We start from the raw sequence: 24,543 nt of genomic DNA, 5'->3' as shown, positions 1-24,543 counted from the left end.
GTGAAATTTAACCAAAGCTTAATTAGCTTCTTCACCATCTAGTTAGGCATAAGAGAATCTAAGGCCAACCACGTCACTGTCTAGGGGGAAAAAATTGTTGCTGCTTTTCAAATTTCATACTTAGATATTTAGTTGACTCAAGACCTGTGGGCCCAGCTGTGGACGCCTAAGACTAAGGAATTTTGGTCTAACTTAGAGAATAAGCTTAGTTATAGGTCTCAAATTAGGAATCCTGCCCTGAGCACCCAGGTTTTGGGTGCTTCATGCCTCTTCTCTCTGTGCATTCGAATGCTCCTGTTATATTTCACATAGTACATTTGCTGACCCTGCTGCTTCTCCTACTAGACTGGGGAGCTCCTTGTAGTTGAAGCTGTCTCCTTTTCTTTGTATCCCCATGACTAGCATTGTGACTAGCAGTTAATAGGCAATTAATATTTTTAAAAATTGAATTCATTTTTCCCCTCTAAACTTCTAATGCTCTTCCCTGAGGTAAGGAATTGTGAATACAGAAAAATAAGAATACACATCTGGAGGAGACTCTAGTTGAGTGAAGGCAGTGTATCTTAGTAATTAAGAGTACGACCCCCAGGAGTTCATACCTGAATCTGCCTCCTACTAATCATGTCACCTTGGGCAAGCTCCATGACTGCTTTGTGCCTCAGTTTCTCACCTGTAAAATGTGAGTAACAATAGAGTAACTCAGAGTTGTGAGAATTCAAAAAGCTAATATTGAGTTGTCGGAAAAGTCATGACGTACTTTGTCTATATTTTTCAAAGTTCATTTATTTATATAAAAAACAAAGATCAATCAATGATATATTGCCCGTTTTGTTTGATAACCTTTTGCCATCTTTCAGTGAGCTTCATAATTCCTTGTTCATAGAAGGACCTGTCTTTATTTGTGAAAAACTGAACAAGGTGCTGATTTACAGCCTCATCTGAATTGAATGTTATACCACGCAAGGAGTTTCGAAGACAGTGAAACAAGTGGAAGTCTGATGGTGCAAGGTCAGGCGAGTATGGTGGGTGTGGCAACACATCCCATTGAAGGTCCAATAATTTTTGATGGGTGATCAAACTTGTGTGTGGTATTGTGTTGTCATGATGGAACACAACTCTTTTACAATTAACAAGCTCTGGACGTTTCTGGATGATGGATTCGTTCAAACTGTCCAATTGCCAACAGTACACATTTGAATTGATTGTTTGGTTCCTTGGTAGGAGCTCAAAAAACACGACACCTTTAAAATCCCACCACACTAAGAGCATAACCTTCCTCTGATGAATGTCTGCTTTCGATGTCATTTGAGGCGAATCATCATGTCGGGACCAAGACCGTTTGCACACCACGTTGTTGTAAACAATCCACTTCTCATCACCTGTTATCAGTCGCTTCAAAAAAGGATCGTTTTCCTCACATTTAAGGAGCATATTGGCAATGTTTATACGCGCCGTCAAATGAACTTCATTGAGCTTGCTTACGTATCCCAGCTTCTTCAGGTGGTTGTGAATGCTTGAATGATGGATGTTCAATATTTCTGCAATCTCTTATGTCATGTAATGTGAGTTTGACTCGATCAATGCCTTTATTTTGTCGTCATCAACCACGGTGATTGACAAAGGAACATCGTTGAGATTAAAATCACCAACATGGAATTTTGTGAACCATCATTGGCACTGACATTCTTGTAGAGCATTGTCACTATAAACTTGATGCAACTTTTTACAAGCTTGATGCGCGCTCTTCCCTTTATGGAAGTAAAACAGTAAAATATGTAAAAAATGCACAGTTTGGTCTTCCATCTTCAACTTGTTGTAAAACCTCCAAAACTCAACTAAATTGCTCAATTTTTTTTTAGAATGAAGCTAGAACTGTCAGCTGTCAAATGACATAGCAATAACATAGATGAAAATAACTCTAGTACTTCCAAAAATGAACTAGTGCCATCTGTTGCAAACATGCATCCTGACTTTTCTGACAACCCAATATATATAAAGTGCTTGGAACAATGCTTGGCATATTAATAAGTATCATCTATTATTATAGTTGTCATTGTTATTGTCATTGTTATTCAAATAAATTGGTGGAGAGCTTCATGTCTCCTGCTCTCCCTAACAGCCCAGAGCTTTTCTGGGGGATGCCACTATTGACAAGGATCTGATTTGGTAGAAGAATAATTGTACCCAAAGATATATAAACAATAAAACTTAATCCTAGATAATGACGTTTAAACCTAGAATCTGAATCACCTTAGGATAAAGGCCCAATAGAGTTCCCACTGGAAGAACTGGCACCTTCCTTTAGCCCCTCAGCCTTTAGACTCCTGAAGACTTTGATACTCTATTCTTTCCTAGGAAATGGTGGCAGCAAGAAGAAAGTTCCAGATTCAGGTACTAAAAGGAAAAAAAAATACTGCAACAAAAACAAATGGGGAAAGGTTGAGATTTGCATACTATCCACTTAGTGAAATGGATCTTCTCGTGTTTTCTTCAGGCTATCATTACCTCTTATCTGTTCTATTCCAACCCACTTGTAACAGGTTGTCTTCTCCAATTCATTTTATACTGATTTTAGTTGAGTATCTGTATAGAAGGGGTTCTCAACTTTGGTTGTACATTGGAATCACCTGGGAAGCTTTAAAAAAGATTGCTACCCACACAGATTCTAATTTACTTTATCTGGGGTGTGGCCTGCACATTGCAATTTTTAAAAAAGCCCTCCAGTGATTTTATTGTGCTATCAAGGTTGAGAACCACTACGCAGATGTGTATACATATCACTGGGGACCTTGTCAAAATGCAGATTCTGATTCAGTAGGTCTGGGGTTAGGTTCTGAGATTTTGTGCTTCTAACAAACTGTCAGGTGATGCTGGCCCATGCATTGCACTTTGAGTAGCAAGGGCTTGGAGGACATGGTGAAATTATTCCCTTGCCAATAACATCATAGGTTTTCTGTTATTTGTATAATAAGATAACACAGCCTGGCATCTCAGGCTGGCATCAGCTATTTAAGATCATCTAACAGTAGTGGTTCTCAAATGTCACTAATCATCTGAATGAACCCTTGGGAGGTTTTAAAAGATTCCTGCACCCCACACTAGGCCTACTAAATCATAACCTTCAAGGTGCAGTCTGCACAAGGTATTTTAAATACACTTCCCAAGTGGTATACACAATAAGATTTAGGATCCACAATATGCTTCCAATATACTTTTCCAGCTTCATTTCCCATTCATTCAACCAGCCAACATTTATTGCACCTGCTTCATACCAAGTATTCAGGAAACAAAGATGAAAACAGTGTAATCCTTACTCTTGAGGGGTTGCCAAGACAAATGACCAAAATTAGACAATTTACTGTTCCCTGGACCTAGCCTAAATGTTCACAGCTCTGCTGAAGGTCTTCTGCTTTTATGAGTGTCTAAGCCTGTCAGCACCCCATCATTGCTTGCATTGATCAAACCAGATGCCCTCTCTCCTGTATTTGAGTCTCTATAGTTTTAGTCATCTCTTCAAATTTACTTTCCTTGGTCTTAAAATAGATCCAGAGAGGAGAAAGCATTTGCCCAAAGTGACATAACAGCAACAATAATTAACATTTATATAGTGACTTTCATGTGCCAGCCATTATTACAAGCACTTAACCCATGTTAAGTGTCTAAAATTATCACAATAACCTATGAGATAACTATTATTACTATCCCTGTTCTATGGATGAGAAAATGGAGTCACAGAAAAGTTAGGTAATTTGACCAAATAAATACACATATTCAGTAATCAAGCCAGGTTTACTCTTAAGTGTTATTATGCTCTACTGCCAAGTTGGTGACAGGGCTAAAAGAAGGAATAACTTCTAATTTCCAGACCTGAGCACTTTTCTGGAAATTAGTTGTTTGTGTGCTTGTTGTACAACTTAGATTCAAGCACAAGAGCAAGGACTAGGTCTTGCATCTCCAGAGTGCCTAGTACGAGTGCAAGCACTTAGTAGGTGCTCAACTACTGGTTATTGAATGGGCTTTCCCATCGTGGGAGAGGTAGGGGAATGGATAATTATTCAAACAAGCAAGAGCAACAGCCTGCAGGTCTCAAGTTGCCACTAGATCACCACCACTGCACCTCCACCCCCCCACCCCCACACACACATCACACGATTTCTAACACAACATTTTTGTACTTAGCAGTTTACGTGTTTATCTTCCCAACTAGNCACCCCCCGTAGCTCTGCCTGGCGCGAAGGAAGACCCTTCGCCCGCTTTCGGAACGTCCCTCGTCCAGCTCAGGCTCTGCGCTCCGTCCTCCCAGCCACCAGGTGCCCCTAGACCCCACTCCTCTTCCATCAGAACCTCATCCTCTTCCCCTCTTCCCGCTGCTTCCTGCTCCCTGGATCCAGGCCCGGAGCTCCAGGCCCCAGGCGCCCAAAGTTTCCCTGTTCACTCTGCCAGGTAACAGCGCGGCGCGAACCACCCAGCTCCCGCGGCCAAGCTGGGCTCTGGACGCGGGTGGCACAGCCCACCCGGCCCGCTGGCGGGGTAAGAGGCAGGCAGATGGCCTGGCCTCTGATGGGAGGGGCCTCCTCCTGCCTTTGGGAGCCGGAGGCCTTTCTGCGCCGGGCTCCGGAGCCCCGGGGATGCCCGCCTAACGGTCCGGCTCAGGTGTACCCGGGCCGTGCGTGGCCGGCAGTCGGTAGGCGGGTCTCAGGGAGATGCGCTCGCGGTGACTGCGAGATGCCCAGGTCGCTGCTCGCCCCAGCCACGCCTGCTCCCAGGCCAGGAGCCAGGTGAGCCCGCCCAGCGCTTCTTTACCCTAACCTGGGCCTGGAACGAACAGCAGGAACCTTGAAATTCTGAGCTGGAAATTCTACATTCTTTCACCCAGAGTAAAAAGCCGAAACCCAGAGATGAAGTGACTTTCCCAAGGTCACAGAGTTGTATCTGCCATTTACAATTGTCTGTTCTTTTATTTGTTTTTGTAAATGGGCTACTGTTTCCTCTGTTCTGCCAGGGAATTAGGATTCAGGGAAGAGGACTCTAAAAATACTAATCGGCATATCCAATTGAGCTGATCAGCATTACTGGCCGGTGACCCTGGGCTTTAAAAGGAAATAAGAGAAGATGGTTCTTTTCACTCTGGGTACTTTGTATTTCTGGCCTTTACTCTGAAAAATTGGCCTACATATTTTACAAAATTTATCTCAGAATGGACTGGATTATAGAGGTTTTCTTTATGTCAATATTTTTTTCAATTACAGTTGATGGTTCAATATTATTTTATATTAGTTTCAGGTGTACAACATAGTGTTTTGACATTAATACAATTTACAAAATGATCCCCCCATAAGTCTAGTATCCACCTGGCACCATACATAGTTATTACAATGTTATTGACTATATGCCCAACGAAGTAATGTACTTACATCCCCCTGACTATTTCGTGACTACCAATTTGTACTTAATCCGTTCACCTTTTTCACCCAGCCCCACCCTCCAACCACAATCTGGCAACTATCAGTTTATTCTCTGTTATCTATGAGTCTGTTTCTGTTTTCTTTATTCATCTATTTTGTTGTTTAGGCCCCACATATAAGTGAAATCCATGGTATTTTCAGTTCTCATTTTTCTTTTCCCTCTCAATTTTTTTTTCCTTTTTCTTAAAAACTGAGGCTCAAGAGGTTAAAGCGATTTGCCCACACACTCTTATTGGCTAGTTAGGGGCAGAGACAGAATTGGAACTCAGATCTATGATTGATACCTACTGTTTTCTTGAATAGAAATCTGATTTCAGATGAAAGCTGTACAGAACCTGACCTTCATAAAGCCCTCTCTGGGTAGCATTCTTGGGAGTGGCTTGTGTATTGAAGTGTGTTGGTCCACAGATAGTATTTCACTTGTAAGAGTAGGATTAAGCAATATGTGTATCCATGCAGAAAATTCCTGCTGAGATGAGACAGATATCGGAAATATTTTTGACTTTCTTCCTTGTACTTTCAACAGAAGAGCTAATGAATATTAATAAAGGCATCTTGGTTATTTTAGATTTTAGTCCTGTATGACTAAATCGACTCAGTTATAATCATTCTTGTTCTGATATCTTTGTCACCAGTAAAAATTTCAAAGTGTAGTTTTCTGATTTTGTTTCATTTTTAATTAAAATAATTGCCTTAAAGATATTTTTATATCTCAATAAAAACTTCCCACTTATAACCTCAAAATCCTGCTTCCTCCTTTGTCACTCTTTGAGTTGGATTTCAGAACTGAATAGAACTAGAATTTATTGTCCCTTCTATAAAATCTGAACTCTGTTAGATTCTGTATTTAGGTTTACCTCAAGTTTCGATTTTGGCTGATAAAGCCGTGAACCAAATCCAAATTTCAGTTGAGTTTACTCTCAACTTAAAACCACATTAAACTGCCATGTGTCATAGGATCTCTAGCAGAGTCCACAAGTGGTGGTGGTGTTTTTTTATGAGAGCTTCTTATTGGGATTTTTGAAATGTGAGTGCATTATCTAATACATGTATTATATCACCACATATCATTGTCCAAGGTCAGTCATCACTGGGAGGTTATTAATGACATTTACTTATCATAATAATGTGTTATATTAGACAGTCTACTAACTCAGAATACAGTTCCTGGTTTTCAGTTTACAGCTTTTACCAGTTTTCAACAAGTTATCTTTAAAGAACATGGAGTCAGAAATACAGCGACACTTGATAGAAGATTCTTGGCTATGTAGATAGTCAAGAAGTGCTTCAGTGAAGGCAATATTTTTGTACTAGTCTATAGTAGAAATGAAGATTATACACAAATGGACCCAATGCTCTTTTCTTAGGGTGCATCATTTGTTTTTATGATTTCAGTCTTTTCATCATAGGATGGCATTAGCTCTGTGTCTGCAGGTGCTGTGCAGCCTGGGGGGCTGGCTCTCGCTCTACATTTCTTTCTGCTGCCTGAATAAGCACCGAAGCTATGAGTGGAGCTGCCGGCTGGTTACATTCACCCATGGAGTCCTCTCTATAGGCCTCTCAGCTTATATTGGCTTCATTGATGGCCCTTGGCCTTTTACCTACCCAGGTAGGTGGGAGACAGAGGCTTTTCCCTAAGGGATTTACAATTTGGGAGTAGTCTTAGAAGGATGGGATTTTTTTCACAGAATTCGTACAATATCAAAGAATATTGAAAAATAATTACCAGTATAATTTTTGTTGGGAGTTTTCATTCTTCACTGTTAACTCTGATATTGTATATGTCACTTGTTGTTCCTGCTTTTCATAACTCTACTTTTAAAACAAATTTTAAATGTTTGTTATAATGTAATTCATCAAAATGTACAAAACATAACGCCAATATCAACATCTTCCACTACTACCCTAAACAGACTGTATTATACATAGTTTTTGGTAACCTGCAATTTTTAATTGATTACATATTCAAAGGACATCACTTTCCAAGTTTATGTATATATATATCTTCCTTTTTCTTTTTAATTATTATAGAATATTGTGTTGTTTGCATTAACCATCATTTATTTAACCAGTGCCTTAGTATTTGGGGCAGCCATATTAATTTTTAAGCTGCTAGATGTACAAGTGTTACTTTCGTAGAATACAAAAATTATATCCCCTTGTATTAGTTTGCTGGGGCTGCCATAACAAAGTAACTACAGACTGGATAGTTTAAACAACAGAAATCTATTTTTTCACAATTCTGGAGGCTGGAAGTCCAAGATCAAGGTGTTGGCTGGTTTGGTTTCTTCTGAGGCTTCACTCCTTTGCTTGCAGATGGCTGCCTTCTTGCTGTGTCCTCACAGTCTTCCCTTTGTGTGTGTTTATGTCCTAATCTCCTTGTTTTATAAGGACAACAATTACATTGGATTAGGGCCCTATTTTAACTTAGTTATCTCTTTCAAGGCCTTATCTCCAAATACCGTCACATTCTGAGGTACTGGGGCTAGGCTTCAACATATGAATTTTGGGGTGACACAATTAAGTCTATAAGTCCCCTAGAATAAGATTTTTTTAAAAATACCTCAGACTTTTAAAATTTCCTTAAGATATTGAACTTTTGAGTTTTTCCCCAAACTGTCAAACTGATATGAAAGCAACTTTTAAGCTTTGTGTCTTATATGAAGGTTCTTAATGGATTTGAACATGCCAGATTCTTGTACCCTATGTTCTTGGACATGGGAACACATTAATTTCTGGGGCTTTTTCCAAAGTCCACTTTCAAGATGGGTTAGAGTCACCAGTGTCCAACAATCTAACCCAGTAAACTACAAAATTAATCTGACATTCAGGACAAGATAACTAAAAGTCCTGGAAACAGAACTTTAACTGCTTAAAAAAAATAAAAGGAAAGAAACTGTAGGATTTTAACTGAAAGAACAGAATAACTCGATTTTATGTTGCTACATAGAATGGATGCTGAGATCATTGCTGGTGCTTACATCACTTATTGAGATCTGATTCATCAGAACAGCAATTTCCTGGGGCCTGTAACATTGGTTTGATGAAGACCAAAGTTTTAGATTTTAGTCTTCATTAAAAAGCATGTGCCTGCCATTGTTTTTGCTTTCAGTGATTTAAAAAGGTTTGAGAGACAACAACATAAGATGCCTGTGTAAAGCAGCACAATCCCCAGTCACTCAATTTGCTTCTGTTTTGGTTTATTTCAGGCTCACCCAATACACCTCTCCAAGTGCACATTCTGTGTCTCACCTTAGGCTACTTCATCTTCGACTTGGGTTGGTGTATCTACTTCCAGTCTGAGGGGGCCCTGATGCTGGCTCACCACACACTAAGTATCTTGGGCATCATCGTGGCTCTGGTGCTTGGAGAGTCAGGCACAGAGGTCAATGCAGTCCTCTTTGGAAGTGAGATTACTAATCCCTTGCTACAGATGCGCTGGTTTCTTCGTGAAACAGGGCACTACCATAGTTTCACTGGAGATGTGGTGGACTTCCTGTTTGTGGCTCTGTTCACTGGAGTGAGGATAGGCTTAGGAGCTCACCTCCTTTTCTGTGAAATGGTCTCATCCAAGCCCAAGTGGTTTATGAAGGCTGGGGGGATAGCCATGTATGCTGTGTCTTGGTGTTTCATGTTTAATATTTGGCGCTTTGCATGGAGGAAAAGCATCAAGAAGTACCATGCCTGGAGAAGCAGGCGGAGTGAAGAGCAGCAACTAAAACATAATGGACATCTCAGGATGCACTAGCCAAGGTTTACTCTGACTAATGGGTTGAGTTGTCATCCATGGGAACCCGGTTGGAAATATGGCTGTTATGGAATCATGTTTATATAACAAACTTAGGTTTCAAAAAGGGCTAAATTTATCAAACAGTTTTCAAGTGGAGCACATACCAGTATTATAACACTAACTTCTAGAGTGATGCAAAGTTGTAGAAAGTGAGATTAATCAGTGGTAGTTGTTGAGTAAGTCAGAACTGCATTCCTTTAGTTCGTGGTGATCTGGGTCCTTCTGTCCCTGGGATACTTGATGTTCGTTCAGACAGCTTAGAAAAGGACTCTGAAAAGATTAGTGCTATTTCCTCCTTATTCCTTTGAAAAGTGACTCTTTCAACAAACACTATCCTGCTTTCTATGTAGCAATTTAAATACATTCACCCCGTTTACTATAAAATGAGGAACTTTTAGGAAGATATATGGCTTTGGCATTTTGAGCCCAGTGGGATCACGCAGGATGTGCTTAATTCCTGTAGCAATGATTTGTGACAATATGTGTGAAATGTCTACCAAGGAAGTCCTTTAGAGACTCAGTGTCCAAGTTTTTCATTGGGGTCTGGTCATATAGGCAGCCTTTGCCTGGCATGTAGCAAAATTCCTGATTCCCAGAAGGAAAGTAGGTATTAGGCATAGCAAGCCAGTCTTATCAGTTAATGGCTGCAGCCCTTCCAAAATCTGTGTTCCCAGATGCCAGACAAGGGCCAACCTTTCCAAGGACAGCAGTTCAGGCCTGTTAACTCTTTTCTGTACAAAACCATAGACCTGGGTCTTGGATGAGAGATGAATGAGGTGTGGGCAGATTTACCGAGACTTGTAAGGGTTCTGCTGTTCCAGGTGAACCATGCCTGTTCTCAGGATTTTGTGCATTAATCTCCTAAGCATGAGAGGCTGTGACTAAATTCCATAGGGATTTACCATGTGGCTTCCACTGTGCTTGAAATGGCAGTTCAGATTTCAGGTCTGCTATACATACTGCAAACTAGAACCAAAGACTAAAGTGTGTACTGGCCCCAGGGTAATGAGGCTTTTTTTTTCTCCATCCCCCCCTCCGCCCCCGCCCCTTTTGGATACATATCCTTTTAGTCTTCTTACTATTTGTTTTGTCTGAAACAAGTACTACTATCTATGGACAAAATACAAGGTCAGTCTTGGAAGGAAAAAAAAAATTCCTAGTGTGATACTCTCTAATCTCACCTAGGAGAAAAGCAAGAATGTAAGTTTAGAATAAGAGGTTTGGAATCAAGAATTCCTGGGTTCTTTTAAAGAATTTTGCTACACGCTTGCCAGATCATTGGGCAGGTCACTTGTTTACTCTTTGCCTCAGATTAAATTCTGTTGTGAATGAATGAAATACCCTGTTGTGTATTTCATAGAGACATTATTTTAATAATGGAGGTCTTTAATGTAGGGCTTTTATGAAAAAGTAAAGTATTATTTATTTATATGTTTATTTGATTATGTTATTCAGATCAGTGGTGATGGGTGAGCAAGTGTATGGGGCTATTAAAGTTAAGGCTGAAGGTCAATAGGAACTGTCAGCGTATTCTATGGTCACTGGTAATATTAACCTTATGAATGGTCTTGAAAATGGATGTCATTGGCCAGGCATGGCAGTGTGGTTGGAGCCACATAAATTTGTCATTGTTCCCAGCAAAGCAACTTTAAAGGCATGTTAACAGTGGGTCTTTTAAAATGACTCATGTGGTTAAACAGTTTTGGTGGACATGGAAATAACCTCACAGTAATATCTCCATCTCTTTTTTTCTATGATCAGTATCCCTAAAATGCTAGCTAGTTTCAACAAAATTGTGGTCAAAGTAGGATGCTAGGGAATGCTGATTTTAGCAAAGGCCTAGTTAAAAAGTGTGGCTTGGTGCATGAGCTTAAAAACAAAAGAAAAAGCTGGCTCTTAAATTTTGGCACAGTGCAACCTGTTCCATACCAGACAAATGAATAGGCTTAATTTGGTACCAATTCTTTTCTCCTTACTCCTCAGAAGTGAAGGAATTGCAGATCTTGCTGTTTTGGGGTACTCTCATGGGAATGTATGAGGGTCTTTTGAATTTTTAGAAACCGAATGATAAGGAAAAGAGACTCCCTCATTTCAGCTTTTCTTAATGTTGTAGCAAATAACTGTGAAGGAACCTCTCTGAGAGAAAAATGTGAAATGAAGATGACTTAGCAGTTAAGATGCTGAATTTTTACATCACTGGTAAATGAAGGGCTAATTAACATTGTGGTATGGTCAGACAAAATGATGTACTTATTTGCATTTGGGTTACTATGTAATAATGAACACTGCTCAAGAGGATTTATATTTCAATAAGATTTGTACTAAATTTTATAAAAATAAATAACTTTTTATCAACCTAGAGCCTGCCTTTATATCTTTGTTGTGGTTTTGCCAAGAGGTTAAAAAAAAAAGTCTTTTGGCCTTAGAAATCTTGCCCCATGTTTATATTTTTCAGTGAAATACCTCTTACTTGCTGCTTATCATCAACCATTCCTAATATTCTTTACGTTTGGGAGCAGCAATCTACATACAGAAAAGTGTGCCAAAGAGAGAGGAAGAACTTAATTTCTTTCTTATTTTGCCCCATGTGGGAAGTTGCCTCGAAAATGATGTTGAGTAGACTCCACAGGGCCTTCGGCTCTTTTCAGAACTGTACTTCCAATGCCTAGAACAGTGTTAGACACATAGTAGGTGCTCAATAAGTATGTTGAAAGAATGGATAAGGGGATTAGAATGTGATTTAGAATAAGCTACCATTCAGAAACCTCAAAGAGCATGCACAGTGGATTGGGTCACCACTGTCATTTTTCTAGGTCAAGGAATAATGACCCTGGGGAGTGTGTTGTGACTCTTCTGAAGGCATATAGATGGAGGCTTTAGAACAGTCTAGAGCTACCAACACCTGTAAATAAGCTTTCAGGGACATTTTTACCATTAGAGCTTTGTGGGTGAATAGAGATTTTCATCATTAAAAAATAGTTCTGGAATGAATAATGACTGGTTTAATTAAGTCCTTTGCTTACCATCTTCTGAAACTTTCCCACAGCAAATGCCTTCTTTGCTCAAAGCTAGAACTTTGGATTTGTTTAACTTTGGAAAGATCTTGAAAGCAGTCTGCCAAGAGGTTTTGTATGCAAGGAAGAAAAGGTGAACCAGGAAACTTTCCCAGTTTATTTTATTCCTGAAGCTCAAGTAGTGAGGCATTCTTGAAGGGAAGAGAGGAACTCATTTTTAAAATACACGATTGATGAGTCATTAGGTCCAATTAACTTAATATGTACACTGTAAAATTATTAGGATAGAGCAAAAATGATATTTAGTACGTTTAAGAAAGATATAAGTTTGGGTATAAGTTTTACATTGTGAGCATTGTATATAGATGGATGGAAATCTTTCCAGTTATATGAGGTCTGACAGTTAAGTTTATGAACTTGTTGCAACAATGTTGCTAACCTGTTGTAATATTAGAGGGATTATTCATTATGAATTTGTACCAACTGGACAAACAGTTAACAAAGTTAACTATTTGGAAGTGCTGAAAAGACTGCGTGAAAGTGAAAAAGTTAGACAACCTGAACTTTTTGTCAACAATTCATGACTCTTGCATCACAACAATGCACCAGCTCACATGGCACTGTCTGTGAGGGCGTTTTTAGCCAGTAAACAAATAACTGTATTGGAACGCCTTCCCGTCTCACCTGATTTGGCCCCCAGTGACTTCTTTCTTTACCCAAAGATAAAGGCAATACTGAAAGGAAGACATTTTGATGACATTCAGGAACATCAAGGGTAACACAACGACAGCTCTGATGGCCGGCCATTCCAGAGTTCCAAAATTGCTTTCAAGGGTAGACTAGGTGCTGGTGTCAGTGCATAGCTTCCCAAGGGAAGTACTTCGAAGGTGACCATAGTGATATTCAGTAATGAGGTACGTAGCACTTTTTCTAGGATGTGTTTGCTAACTTAATTGTCCAACCACGTATGTAGAAAATATGCAATTTAGAAGTTTTCAGGATAGAATTGTCATGCCAGGGTACACCAGCAGGTGGCAATGTGTCCTGGTCTGATCATTAAGTGGCTTAGAACCCTCCTAATCGGCTTCCATTCTTTCCCAAAATAAACATTACAGAATCAGCTGGCTGTGCCCAGACCTTAAAAAAAAAATCAAACAATAAAGAGTATTCTTTGGCCTCTGTTTATCTTTTCCTTTTTTTGCCCTTCTAACGTCAGTCTTAGGGCATACATCTATTCAGGGATAATGATCCTTTCATGAACTGTTGGGGATTGCCTTTTTAGAAACAGCATTGTTAAGAAGTGTTTCCCCTCTCCACACCCACTGTTTACTAGATTTACTTTGCCACTTGATTTCCACAGAAAAGTTGAGGTCCCGTGCCCATCAGTACAGGTTTAATCTCAAAAGTCTGAAAATATTTGGTTAAAGGCTAGCCACTTCAGATGTTAGCAGGTGGAGTTAAGGAACTATATTGTAGGTGGTATTTAAATCGCTACAATACCTAATTATGCAATCACAAAACTGGATGGATATCTAACTCTACCCGTTAGGGGAAAAAATAAAAGGAAAAAATTTTGCAAACTCTTCAGAGAGAACTGTATCACTATCTACTGAATAAATACGCTTTATTTTCTACTCCCATTTCTTTCCACAGTAAGCTTGTTAAGTCGTTGTGGAAAGCACCATGCTTTCTCAATTTGGCAAACAACGCATTTCATTTTGCCCAAGCAGAAGCAGTATTTTTACCAGGAAATCAGGAAATCCTTACTCCGATTCCCAACCTTCTCCCCAGCTCTGCACACTTCACTCCTCCAACCCTCTCCGGGCAGCCAGGACTTGGGCGCGGAGGCCCCAGGTGAGCCGAAAAAGGCCAAGCCTCTCTGCTGGGGTTTTCAGTCACCTCCACCTGAGGTCGCTTCCAAGGGTCAAAAGCAGTCTACACGTGTTATAGTAACATAGAAAGTAAAGAGAACAAGCACATTCCCTTAAAGACTAAAAGTTTTTAGGACAAGAGGGAGGGTAATTTCCAAAGAGCCTCTCATCCTCAAATTCTCGCTCTTGCGGGAGCGCTCTTTGGCGATCTCTGGTTAAAATAAAGCTAGACTCCAAAGTACAGGTTTCCAGCATTACTGGGGGTCTGGGGTCGACGGTGGGCCGGTGGGAGGGGCTCTAGGGCCGGACAATTCCCACCTCCCTCCGCACCCCCCCAGAACTACTTTTTCGCTTCGCCAAACAAGACTCTGGTTGAGGCGACCGCGCCAGCAGCGGGGCGCGCAGCCGCAGAAGGGGCGCGAGGCCGCGGGGCAACCCAGACGGGCGGAGGCCCGGAGCGGCGGAGGGATCACGGGTGAGGCGAAGCGAAGTCCCAAAGTCAGAGCGGAGGAGGCCAAAAAAAGTCGGCGAGGGAGGGGACGAACTCGCTCGCACTGGACGCGGCGAAGCTAGAACCGGAACCGGAACCTGTGCGTCCGCCGGCAGCTGCCTCTTTGATTACCCACCCTGGCCCGCCTGTTCCCCCCCCACCCCACCGCGGCCGAAGGATTCCTCCGCCCGCCGCGCGTGCTCCCGGGAGTGTCCCGGGATCTGGTGAGCTGGCTCTGCTCCACGAGTCCCCGCTGCCGGCACCGCCGCCGTCCGTGGCCGGTGCTTCCAGGCCGGACCTGACGGGAACCTCCCTTCTCTCGCGGGAATCGCCGCCTACCGGCTTGACGGGGAAAAACCTCCGCCTCTGCAGACTGCGGGAGAGTCCGGGCCTCCGAGGGATGGGGAGCAACTCGCGGCGCTAAGAGGCCAGCTTCCTGTCACTTCTGGCTGCGGGACTCCCTATCCCCGGCACTCGCGCTTGTCCTAGCTCCCAGAATCGGGTGGGGGCGAACGAGGAAGACGAGAGGGGTCCCCCGGACCGGGGATATGGAGCCGCGGGTGCCTGGCGCGGAACGTCCCGAGACGCGGCGGAGTCTGCGGCCACGAGCGGCCGGCAGCCCCAGATAAAAGAGACAAGAGGGCCCGGCTCTGCGGCGGCGGGGACTTGCAGGCCCCGGACACTCTGGAGGAGGAGCCGACACCCAGTCCAGAGCAGATCCCCCCGCCCTAGCCCCGGAGGGATTCCCGGGCACCTTCCCTACTGCTCGCCGAAGTTTTCTCCCTGTGCCTTCTCGAGGATTGATCTCTAACTCCCGAAATTTGCCTTCTGGCAGGCTTTTTCGGTTTGTTTTGGGAGGTAACTTGTTTTGCTCCCATCCACATCCCCCTTCCTTGGCCCTTTCCGATCGGACATTCTAGATGACTGAATGGAGTTTTAAGTTGGACGTATTTGTCCCTTACGGAGTCGGGCCTGATACCAGCGCAGTGGGGGTGGGGTGTCGGTGTTCCTGTAAAATGCAACTTGGATAAAAAGGAAGACCTCTCGTCAAGGGCCCCAATGAGTGGCACACAGTCAACTATCACCGACAGGTTTGTATGAAGCTCCCCCCTGCGCTTGGCCTCCCTGGATTTGGCACGACCTAGCACGAGTCAGTGATTGCCTTTGACCAGTGAAGTTGACAGGCCTAGGAGAGAGCGTTGTTTAGGAGCTCTACAATTAGTCTAGGATTGCTGCCAAGTTAGTTGGTTGATTGAATTTGGAAACGTAGTTTTTCTGGAGAGAAACTTGACTCCAGGTTCTCAGAGAAGGGGCACGTAAAACCATGATGTGGTTTTCTGTCTGTAGTATGCATTAGGATTCAGTCCTTACCTTGGAACCAGAGGAAGATCATTTTAGGGGAAGGTCATCGCCTGAATTTGGCCGGGTATTGGTGCATCATCAGTTTTACTCCTTTAGTTCTTTAGGAATTTCTGTTTGTGAGCTTCATTCTGAGGCTGCTGTATGATGATTTATGAACTTGATCTCTTTTAAGCATTGACATGCATAGTGTTTATTATCTAATAGTTTTTCAGAATGTTGAAGTTACTGGGAAATCACAGGCTCTTGCCTGGCGCAATATCAAGGAGCTAATAAAAAGGGGGGGAGGGGAATCATGGGACTTGATTTTAATTTTTGCACTTTTTGGTATTTCATCTTCCAGAAACATTTCCATTTAAGGGATACAAACCCTAAGCGAATTATATAGTACAAGCATGGCAGGTGGGTTTGTTCAGGTGGGTTTGTTCAGTTCTGTGAGTCCTTTGTAGTACTTAACTATTTTGTCTGGTGTTTGATGAATTGAGCTAGACTATTGGTGGTTTAAGTGGAGTTCCTTTGCTCTTAATAATTATTCTTCTGAATTTTAGATTAAATGATAAGAGCATATTAATTCTTTTACTACATTTTTTTTTCTCAATTTGATTATGACATTGTATCCTTGTCCCAGATTTCAACTTGGTTGTTTTGTTGTTTTTTTCCAGTCAACCTTCAAACTATTATATAATTTTTTAAAAAAAGATCAAATAGCTGAATTAAGGGGCTAAAGAAAGTACTTTGATGAAAAGTGCAATAATAGTGCTCCTGCAGAAAATAGTTGAATTTCCTAATAAGTTTCACCTAATTGTAAGACTCATTCGGTGACTTTAAAAGGGTCAGATTCCATTATCATACCATAACAGCTACTCCAGAAACAGAACTTCCTCTTCCTGTTGATGCTTTCCAGTGTCACGTGAATGTTTACCTAAAAGATACTATCAAATATTTAAACTATATTTATTCTTTGATTGAATATTTAGAAAAATGTTTTAGTTTTCAGTGAAATAATTTTCAACTTTTTTGAGAATACACTTAACGTGAGTAGTAACAATGCTTATCTTGATTTCTTCTAGGTGTCTTCATTCCTTTTCCTTTCAGGGTGGTTTGCTTCTGAGAAATCACTTTCGAGGGTGTGTGGATAATTGTTATCCTGGTTCATTCAGCTCTCTCCCCCTCTGTTGGGCCTGTAGACAATAAGTCTTATTAGGAACTAATGTAGTGTTGGTAGTTTTCATTGTGATAACAGGGGTGTTTAATTTTGTAGAAACAAAACTTAGGGTCACCAACTCATTGTGCACGAAAATCACCTACAAGCCCCTAAGTAATGACCTTCCTTTCTCTTTGCTTCTCAAAGATTTTCTTCCTCTTTCCATTACCTTGGAAATAAAATCTTGGGATTTGTGTCCTTTTTATAACTTGGATGAGATATACATATACAATAAGCATGCACTTAATGAACGCCAATTCTTTGCCAGGCACTGTGCTAGGTCCAAAGGATTACAAGATGAGGCTTCTGAGATGAAACTGCAAATTGGTTAGGGTGTTAAAAGCCTTGAATTGGTTCAGGTGCTGCATGATTTTACATATTTTTTAAAAGAAAAAAAAAATCAACCTTTAAAGCCATTTAATTTAATAAGCACTGCTGAGACATTATACAATAGATACCTGTTTCTTAGAAATTTATTAACAGGTTTTTTTGTTTTGTTTTGTTTTTAACAAGAATTGTTCTTATGTGATCATTAATTTTTCCTTCAATGGTCCTTATTCCTTATATATCAATAATCTATTTGCTCTTTAGGAGAGTTGTTGTCCCTGATTTGAATATACTAGTATGTTGGGGTGAAATACTGTTTTAGTGTTACTGCTGTGTCAGCATGCCTTAACAAACCTGAGTATTGAATAGTTCCTAGCTTCTCAGCTCTGCCTACCTCATCCTCTTTTCTCACTAACTCCAGTGTACTGTAGGTATATCTTGCTGATTCTAGAGCTGTTGGCAAATTTACAGTGCCAGTGTAGCTTTTTAAAGATCCTTTCAAGTTTGAAGTAGTGTATGTGGTCTGGCTTGGTTTTGTAGAGTGTGCATATCCACCAGGCCAGCTGTGTTAGAGTTCTTTCATTGTGGTGCTTCTGACTACAGAGCCTGTCTCTCCTTAGCTGAAATCAAACTGGCTGGTTTTGGGCGTTGTTGTTTTGCAGTTTGTGGCAGGCGACACATGGCTGAACAAGATAAGAAGGTTTTATTTTTGTGTTAGGGACTTCTGGGGCTGGGATGGAATTCAGCTATGTTTAGGCTCTGATTGGTCACTTTGGATACTCAGAAGTCTGTTACATCCTGTTATTAGTTTGCAGTTAAATTAACACATTTATTTACTCTTTGCTTCCTCTTCATCTTCTATTCCCCAAACCTCCCACCCCCTTTTTAAAAGACATATCATCTATTTAAAACCCAAACTATGTTCATAGTAGCTACTGTTTTTATGTAGTACATCTGAACAGCTTAAAAAAAAAAAATCTAAGCAACTTGTGAATATCTCTGGTCTCTTGCTTTGTAACTTCTGTGAGAACTGGAGATTATAACTTTCAACTTTTAGAATCAACACTTAAAAGGTGGTAGAAATATCCGATTGCTGCTTTTCAGTTTGCATTGATTGCTGCATTCAGTCCTAAAATATATCTGTGTCCAGTCCTCCAAGATGCCTGCCTTCTGTCCCTGAGAATTTAGGGGACTTTTGGCAATTGGAATTACTGCTGAGAAGTAGAAGAGAATGACTGGACTCAAATTATTTCAGGCTAGGTTTTAGAACTACGAATTTTCAGGGATGGTACAGGTTGGATTTTGTTACTAGGGTCTTCCTTGAAATAAATGGGCTTTTGTTTAGAACTTAACGTATTTTGTTGTTTTGATTTATAACAAAGGTTTTTGATGTATTGGCATTTTCTTAGCACTGAGTTCAGCTTTAAGCTTGTTTAAGTAAACTTTAAAAGTGAGTGTGGAAACGTGTGACTTTTTATGCATATACCCAGTAATTAGCATTTTCATTCATGATACTTTTTCTGCCAACATTGCCATATAATGCTTTTGATTACAAAACAAAATAAAAAACTCCGGTATCTGTGCTATTTTCAAGGTTGCCTGAATCATCTACAAGGTGAAATTATTTGTAATATTTACTTGTAAAGTCAGTCATTTGATAAATACAAAATTGAAATTGGAAATCAGTATCACAGCTTTGTTGTCTTTTCTTCCAGTTCAGTAAAAATTCCTGATTCATACAGGTATGCCATAGTACATTCACTTGTTCAGTTTTACATGAGAAACATGCATAGTCTGAAGTAAACTTCTTAAAAAATACAGAGCTGTAGTCTTCCTGATAAATGGCACATTTATAAGATGTTCATATTCAATGAGATGACAAGAGAAGCTTTATTTGAGTCAATATAAAAATATGTTAACCTGGCAATACTGCTTAACACATTGATGGTTTTCATGTTAAAATGTAGTATAGAGTGTTGAACTAACGTAGGATTTTTTAACACTAAGTTTGAATTTTCAGTTTAAAAAATTAAATTTGAGGCAAACATTGATGGGACCCATAAATGATGGATTGTACATATTTTTCTATGGAGCATTGTAAATAATTTCAAGGAAAACAGTTGGAAAATCTTTGCATAAACACATGTGGTTTTTACCTTCTAAAAACCATCTAGAAAAGGGCATGAATTGCCTACCAAACTGATATATAGGTCACAGAAACAGCAGGATATTTTAATGGTTTTTCAAAAGGGAATTGGAGAAACTCTTTTACATTATGGTTGTCTGACAAAGTTAACTAGAAATGTTTCTTATATAATTTCTTGTCTCCTAGAAATTGACCATGCCACATTTTCGGGAACCCGGAGCTTAACAATTTGGCCTCAGGTGTTAAAACTTGGCTTTGATGAAGTTTTAAAGCTTCATTTCCCTTTTAATAATTAAGTCTTCAAAATGGTGACATTTAAACTGAAATTTTAAAATCGGCACAATTATAAATATGTTGTCTCCTTTTGAGTAAAACACCCTCATGTATGTACTGATATCCTATGGTAGTGTAATTCTTTAGCATATACAATGTTTTTGTCTCAGCATAGGGAAGATCATCATTTATACTTTAGGCAACTCATAGAGTTTAAGTCAAGATTATAAAACTGGAAAGGACAGACCCAAGATTTTAACCTAGATTTTCTGGTGCTCAAGTTTTCTACTTTTTCACCTTAAATTATTCCCTTTCTCTGTATATTATTTTTTTCTGTCCTGCTTTCCTTTAGTAACTTTCCAACCTGACCAGGTCAGAATCGGATATTTTCTCTTGCAGGATGCTTTTTAGTACCTTATCCATTCTAATTTTAAGCATCTCCAGAATAGATAGATGCTCATCACTTCCTCAGGAGAGAGAACAAACAAAAATCTGATAGTAGTCAGGAAGTTTTCCTGGTCTTTAGCTCAAACTTTTAAGTTGTCCTGTTTCTTGGATGTATTTGCTGTATAAAGCTAAATAATCCTCTCCCCTCATTTTCTGTTTATATGACTCTAAATGGTCCATCACCCTTTCCCTCCCCTAACCCTTATTTTTTCATTAACCAAGTTGTACGTTTCTGTTGATTTGTTGTCTAAAAATCATTCTTTTCCTCATAATATTTTAGTTTTCTCCAATTGCTCTTCTAATGCAAAATGTGATATTCTGTACTTTATCTTCATCTATATTCTAGAACAACAAATTCCAAGTTTAGTTTTACTGTAATTTGGAGGGTCTTCAATTTTCTCCAAGCATAGCCCAAAATTACAAGTAAAGAGATTCTCAAGATCATTTTAATTCCCTTTTATCTTAGTTTTTAGAAAGGATGTGGGAGATGTCACAATCAAGTTACATAATAAACAAATTTATACAAACAGCATAATTACCAAATTGACTAATTAAGCAATTACTCATGTTATAAAAGTCATCTTTTACAAAGTAATTCTTTCAAATATGAGTGCCCATAATATAACAAGTATCAATTATGTGACAAAAGGGTAGCAAACAGAAATAGTAAGTGTTGGTTGAAAAGCAATCAGAAGTGAAGATAAAACATCTCTGAACTTAACAAGTAAATAAAGAGATGTAATTTTAGCTTTAAAGTAAATATCTGTTGCAGTGTGGTGAGATACATCTGGAAGTTGTTACTTTTTTTTTTTTGCAGTGGTTTTTCAGTTTTACCTTAAGTTATATGTATTTTGTCCATGTTTTGTTTATTTTACCTTATTTTTTTGTTATTCTGACATATTAGTGAAAAGAAATAGACTTGCAATGCTTAGCAGTATTTTCCAGTAAAATACGCTATTGTTAAAATCGAAATATTTCACTTTCTTGCCATTGAATTTACAAGAATTGTTACCAATAATAAGAGACAATAACAGAAGAAAAAGTACATATTTAAATTATAAAATATAGAAATCTTAAATTTTAGACTTATTTCTTTGATAAATAATTTAATATTATTTAATTAGATGTCTTTGTACTTTTGTATTTTGCTAGTGATTTTCTTTCAAGTTTAGAATTTGGGGAGCATGCCAAATTTAGGGCATTTTACTTTTTTTCAACTTGGACTATCTACAGTACCAAGGTAGCCATAGATGAAAGATATTTGTAAGACAGCTTTTAACTTATGTTAGTTTCTAAGAAAAGCCCATGAAGCTAAGTGCCTAGAATAACTTTCAGCTTTTTGCTTCTGCAGTGGTAACAAATACATGATGATGCTGAAGCTCAGAGGCCTTTTATAAATTGCATGAGCATATGTTATTGACTTTTAATAAAAGGAGAAATAGTCTAAATTTACCTTGTTGAATTAGCGTGCACCAGTGCTGCTGACAGTTTAGATTAATACCAAAACAAGATCCTTTACTAATTTAAATGCTGTGTCCTGGCTTTTAAAATCATAATCGTATGACAGGCCTGGGTGACTTCCCAGTTTTGAGAAACATACAAATCTAATGGCCAGTGAAAAATGAGATTTCCTGTCTTGGGACTGTGAGTAACAATTCAGGAAGAAATTGGAAATATACAAGAAAACCCGGTTTAGTTAATGCTTACAGTTAGCTACTTGTCACACAACTTTTTCTTTTGATGTTATAAAGCCTATTGTCATTTAAAGATATTGCCCTGAAACTTCAGTTTTGGTTAAATATATTTAAATGCTGATTTTTAGGCTCATACACAAGACATCAAAGAGGATTTTGTTGTTCTTCTGTAGATTCAGAAAAATGTAGATTATTCTATCGTTGAAAAACTGGAAACTTCATTGGCGAGGAAATTCTATGTGAAATTGATCATGTAATGCAGAAGGTGGCTATATCGTGCTAAAAAAAGTAACAAGTCCCCAAAATACACTTAAAAGCATATAGGAAATCTTGTGAAGGTGCTTAGACATATCCTTCCATAGATTTTAGATAAGTTATCTGCCTGTGTTCCAGACAAGCTGATAATGTTGTGGTTTGCCCTGTACGGTCTCTGTGGTTTTCTCAGGAAGTGGTTCTTGTGGGTGAAGGTTTGATCTTTTCCGAGATTGTTGGAGGCACATGCACTGTCAGCTTATTTCCTGTTTTATTAGCTGTTTGGGCAAGACCTTCACAGGGCAAGTACTGCTGAAGAGGTGTTCGAATATTTTGTAGAAGGATGGATGATTATAACTTATAATATATACCTCTCAGATGATACGAGGGTTAATGTTTGTAAAGTGCTTTGAGATGCTAGTCTGAAAAGTACAGACATGTTTCTAATCATATTTGCAAGATACTGCTATGTTCAAATATTGCTCAACTTTAAGTAAAAGTATATTCATCTACGTAGTAAAGTCTTAGCTCTAGGGAACTTGACTTCTGTAACCATTTAAGTGTTTAATCACTGCAGGAGTCATGGTTAGTATTTTTTCCTTTTTTTCTTCTAATGCTTCTTTATAGCTTTACCCTACATAGGCTGACTTAGTAGAGTAGATACCTTGTCTGTAGTAGTACTAGTTAAGTTAAGCCTTATTCACAAAGCTTAACATCGAGAGCAAGCTTCTTCACCAGTTTAACTGACATACTAAAATAATGTAATTGGGAGAATTTCCTTTGAGATCAGTAGCTGCACCACCCATGTACAAAACCCTAAATTTGCTTTGCTGAAGATGAATAAACTCATAGAATTGCATATGTCATATTCCTATTTTTGTTTGTTTGTTCTGTTTTTTTCATTAAGCCTTTGTCCCTTTAAAAAATTAACAATGAGTTGTTTTGGGGGAAGAGGCTCTTTTAAAGCTGAATTGTCAACTAATTTTTGAGTTCCTCATTTTTAAGTAATTATTATTTGTTTTATTGTTATTCTTGTTTAATACTAAAAATCATAAGAAAAAAGTAACCCAAATTATCCAGCTACCTAGATGTTGTTCAGGTTAAAAAAAAATACATTAGAAAATTCAAATAATATATAATGGTATAAATAAAGTCTGTCTCTGATCTTATCCCTATCCCTACACATCCACTGGTTTGCAGACTGTCTACTCCGAGGTTGCCATAGTTAAAAAAATTTTTTGTGTACCTTCTAAAACATTCTTATAAATATACCAGCCTATTATTTTAATATTCTCTGCACCTAGCCATGGTAGGTGTATCTATCAGTTTTTGCTAGATAATGCTACCTTCAAATTTCAGTGGCTCTCAGAACTGGTTTATTTCAGCTGTGGATTGGCTGCAGCGTTTTTTGGAATCCTGGCTGAACGAGCAGCCTGTTTGGAATATACCATTATTGAGGCAGAGGGAAAGAGCAGGAAAACCAATGCAAACATGTGATGACTCTTAAAGCTTCTACTCAGTCATGGTATATATCACATCAGCTCACACATGTCATTGGCCAGAGTAAGTTGTATATAGTCAAGCTCATTTCAGTGGGCCAGGAACATATAGTCCTCCCATGATATACTATCATGTGACAGTCACATGATAATGGTTAAGGCTGTATAATCCTCTTAAGGAGGGAGGAAAGGGGAGAGTGAATAATTAGGAACAATAATATAGTCTACCATGGGAAGTGCTCAGTAAATGGTTGCTAAATGGGGTTGTTTTAAATCTGTGAAAGTTTAATGGAATATTTCAAACATATACGAAAGTACAGAGAATAGTATGATGAACCCCCATGTTCCCATCATAAGCTTTAGTAATTATCAGTTTATGGACAATCTTGGTTCATCTGTTTCCTTGCTGTGCTTCTCCACTGGATTATTTTGAAGCAGTTTCTGGATATCATAAATTTACCCATAAATATTTCACTACATCTGAAAGGTAAGGTCTGAAAGTATGATTTCTTTTAGTCAATTCTTACTGTCTAATAGTTTGAGGTAATGGCACTATGTACTGATAATAGTTGTCAAGTAGGAGAGGATGTTCATGGAGTGTACATAGAATTTGACAGCCAGAAACTTGTTTTGTTTCATTTCGAGTATTTTCAGAGGAGGCTTACAGCAGAATGTCATCTATTTTTCCAGCATCCCCTCCTTCCTCCCTCCC

General features: G+C 39.2%; 2 protein-coding genes across 10 annotated transcripts in view; both read left to right on the top strand.

The window, feature by feature from the left end:
• The first annotated feature begins 4,356 nt into the window (after window positions 1-4,356).
• TLCD5 (TLC domain containing 5) lies at window positions 4,357-11,600 on the top strand. Of its 5 annotated transcripts, none has more exons than XM_019663598.1 (3): window positions 4,357-4,443; window positions 6,861-7,074; window positions 8,675-11,600. In XM_019663598.1, the coding sequence occupies exons 2-3, from the start codon at window positions 6,876-6,878 to the stop codon at window positions 9,211-9,213; spliced, it is 738 nt and encodes a 245-aa protein (XP_019519143.1). In that variant the 5' UTR covers window positions 4,357-4,443; window positions 6,861-6,875; the 3' UTR covers window positions 9,214-11,600. The 5 variants fall into 5 exon arrangements, with proteins under 5 accessions (XP_019519143.1, XP_019519146.1, XP_019519147.1 ...); XM_019663601.1 differs by having other exon boundaries at window positions 4,387-4,443; window positions 6,886-7,074; XM_019663602.1 differs by having other exon boundaries at window positions 4,394-4,443; window positions 6,900-7,074.
• The window catches only part of ARHGEF12 (Rho guanine nucleotide exchange factor 12), a 231,353-nt gene continuing 211,233 nt past the window's right edge, over window positions 4,424-24,543 (top strand). For 2 of the 5 annotated variants that reach the window (XM_019663593.1, XM_019663592.1), the window contains exon 1: window positions 14,637-15,721. In XM_019663593.1, coding sequence (XP_019519138.1) covers window positions 15,690-15,721 — 32 coding nt within the window. In that variant the 5' untranslated portion in view covers window positions 14,637-15,689. Of the gene's footprint in view, window positions 4,444-14,635; window positions 15,722-24,241; window positions 24,319-24,543 lie in introns of those variants that run through there. The other 3 variants (XM_019663597.1, XM_019663594.1, XM_019663596.1) reach the window with 3 other exon arrangements.

The sequence above is a fragment of the Hipposideros armiger genome, unplaced genomic scaffold (assembly GCF_001890085.2).
Source record: "Hipposideros armiger isolate ML-2016 unplaced genomic scaffold, ASM189008v1 scaffold_396, whole genome shotgun sequence".
NCBI lineage: Eukaryota > Metazoa > Chordata > Mammalia > Chiroptera > Hipposideridae > Hipposideros > Hipposideros armiger.
The sequence above is the reverse complement of the archived record's forward strand: the minus strand, read 5'-3'. Positions and strand labels throughout refer to the sequence as shown.

Coding starts and splice junctions, on each gene's coding strand:
- TLCD5 (XM_019663598.1), top strand. CDS start 6,876: ATGGCATTAGCTCTGTGTCTGCAGGTGCTGTGCAGCCTGGGGGGCTGG. Junction 7,075..8,674: donor TTGGCCTTTTACCTACCCAG/GTAGGTGGGAGA, acceptor GGTTTATTTCAG/GCTCACCCAATACACCTCTC.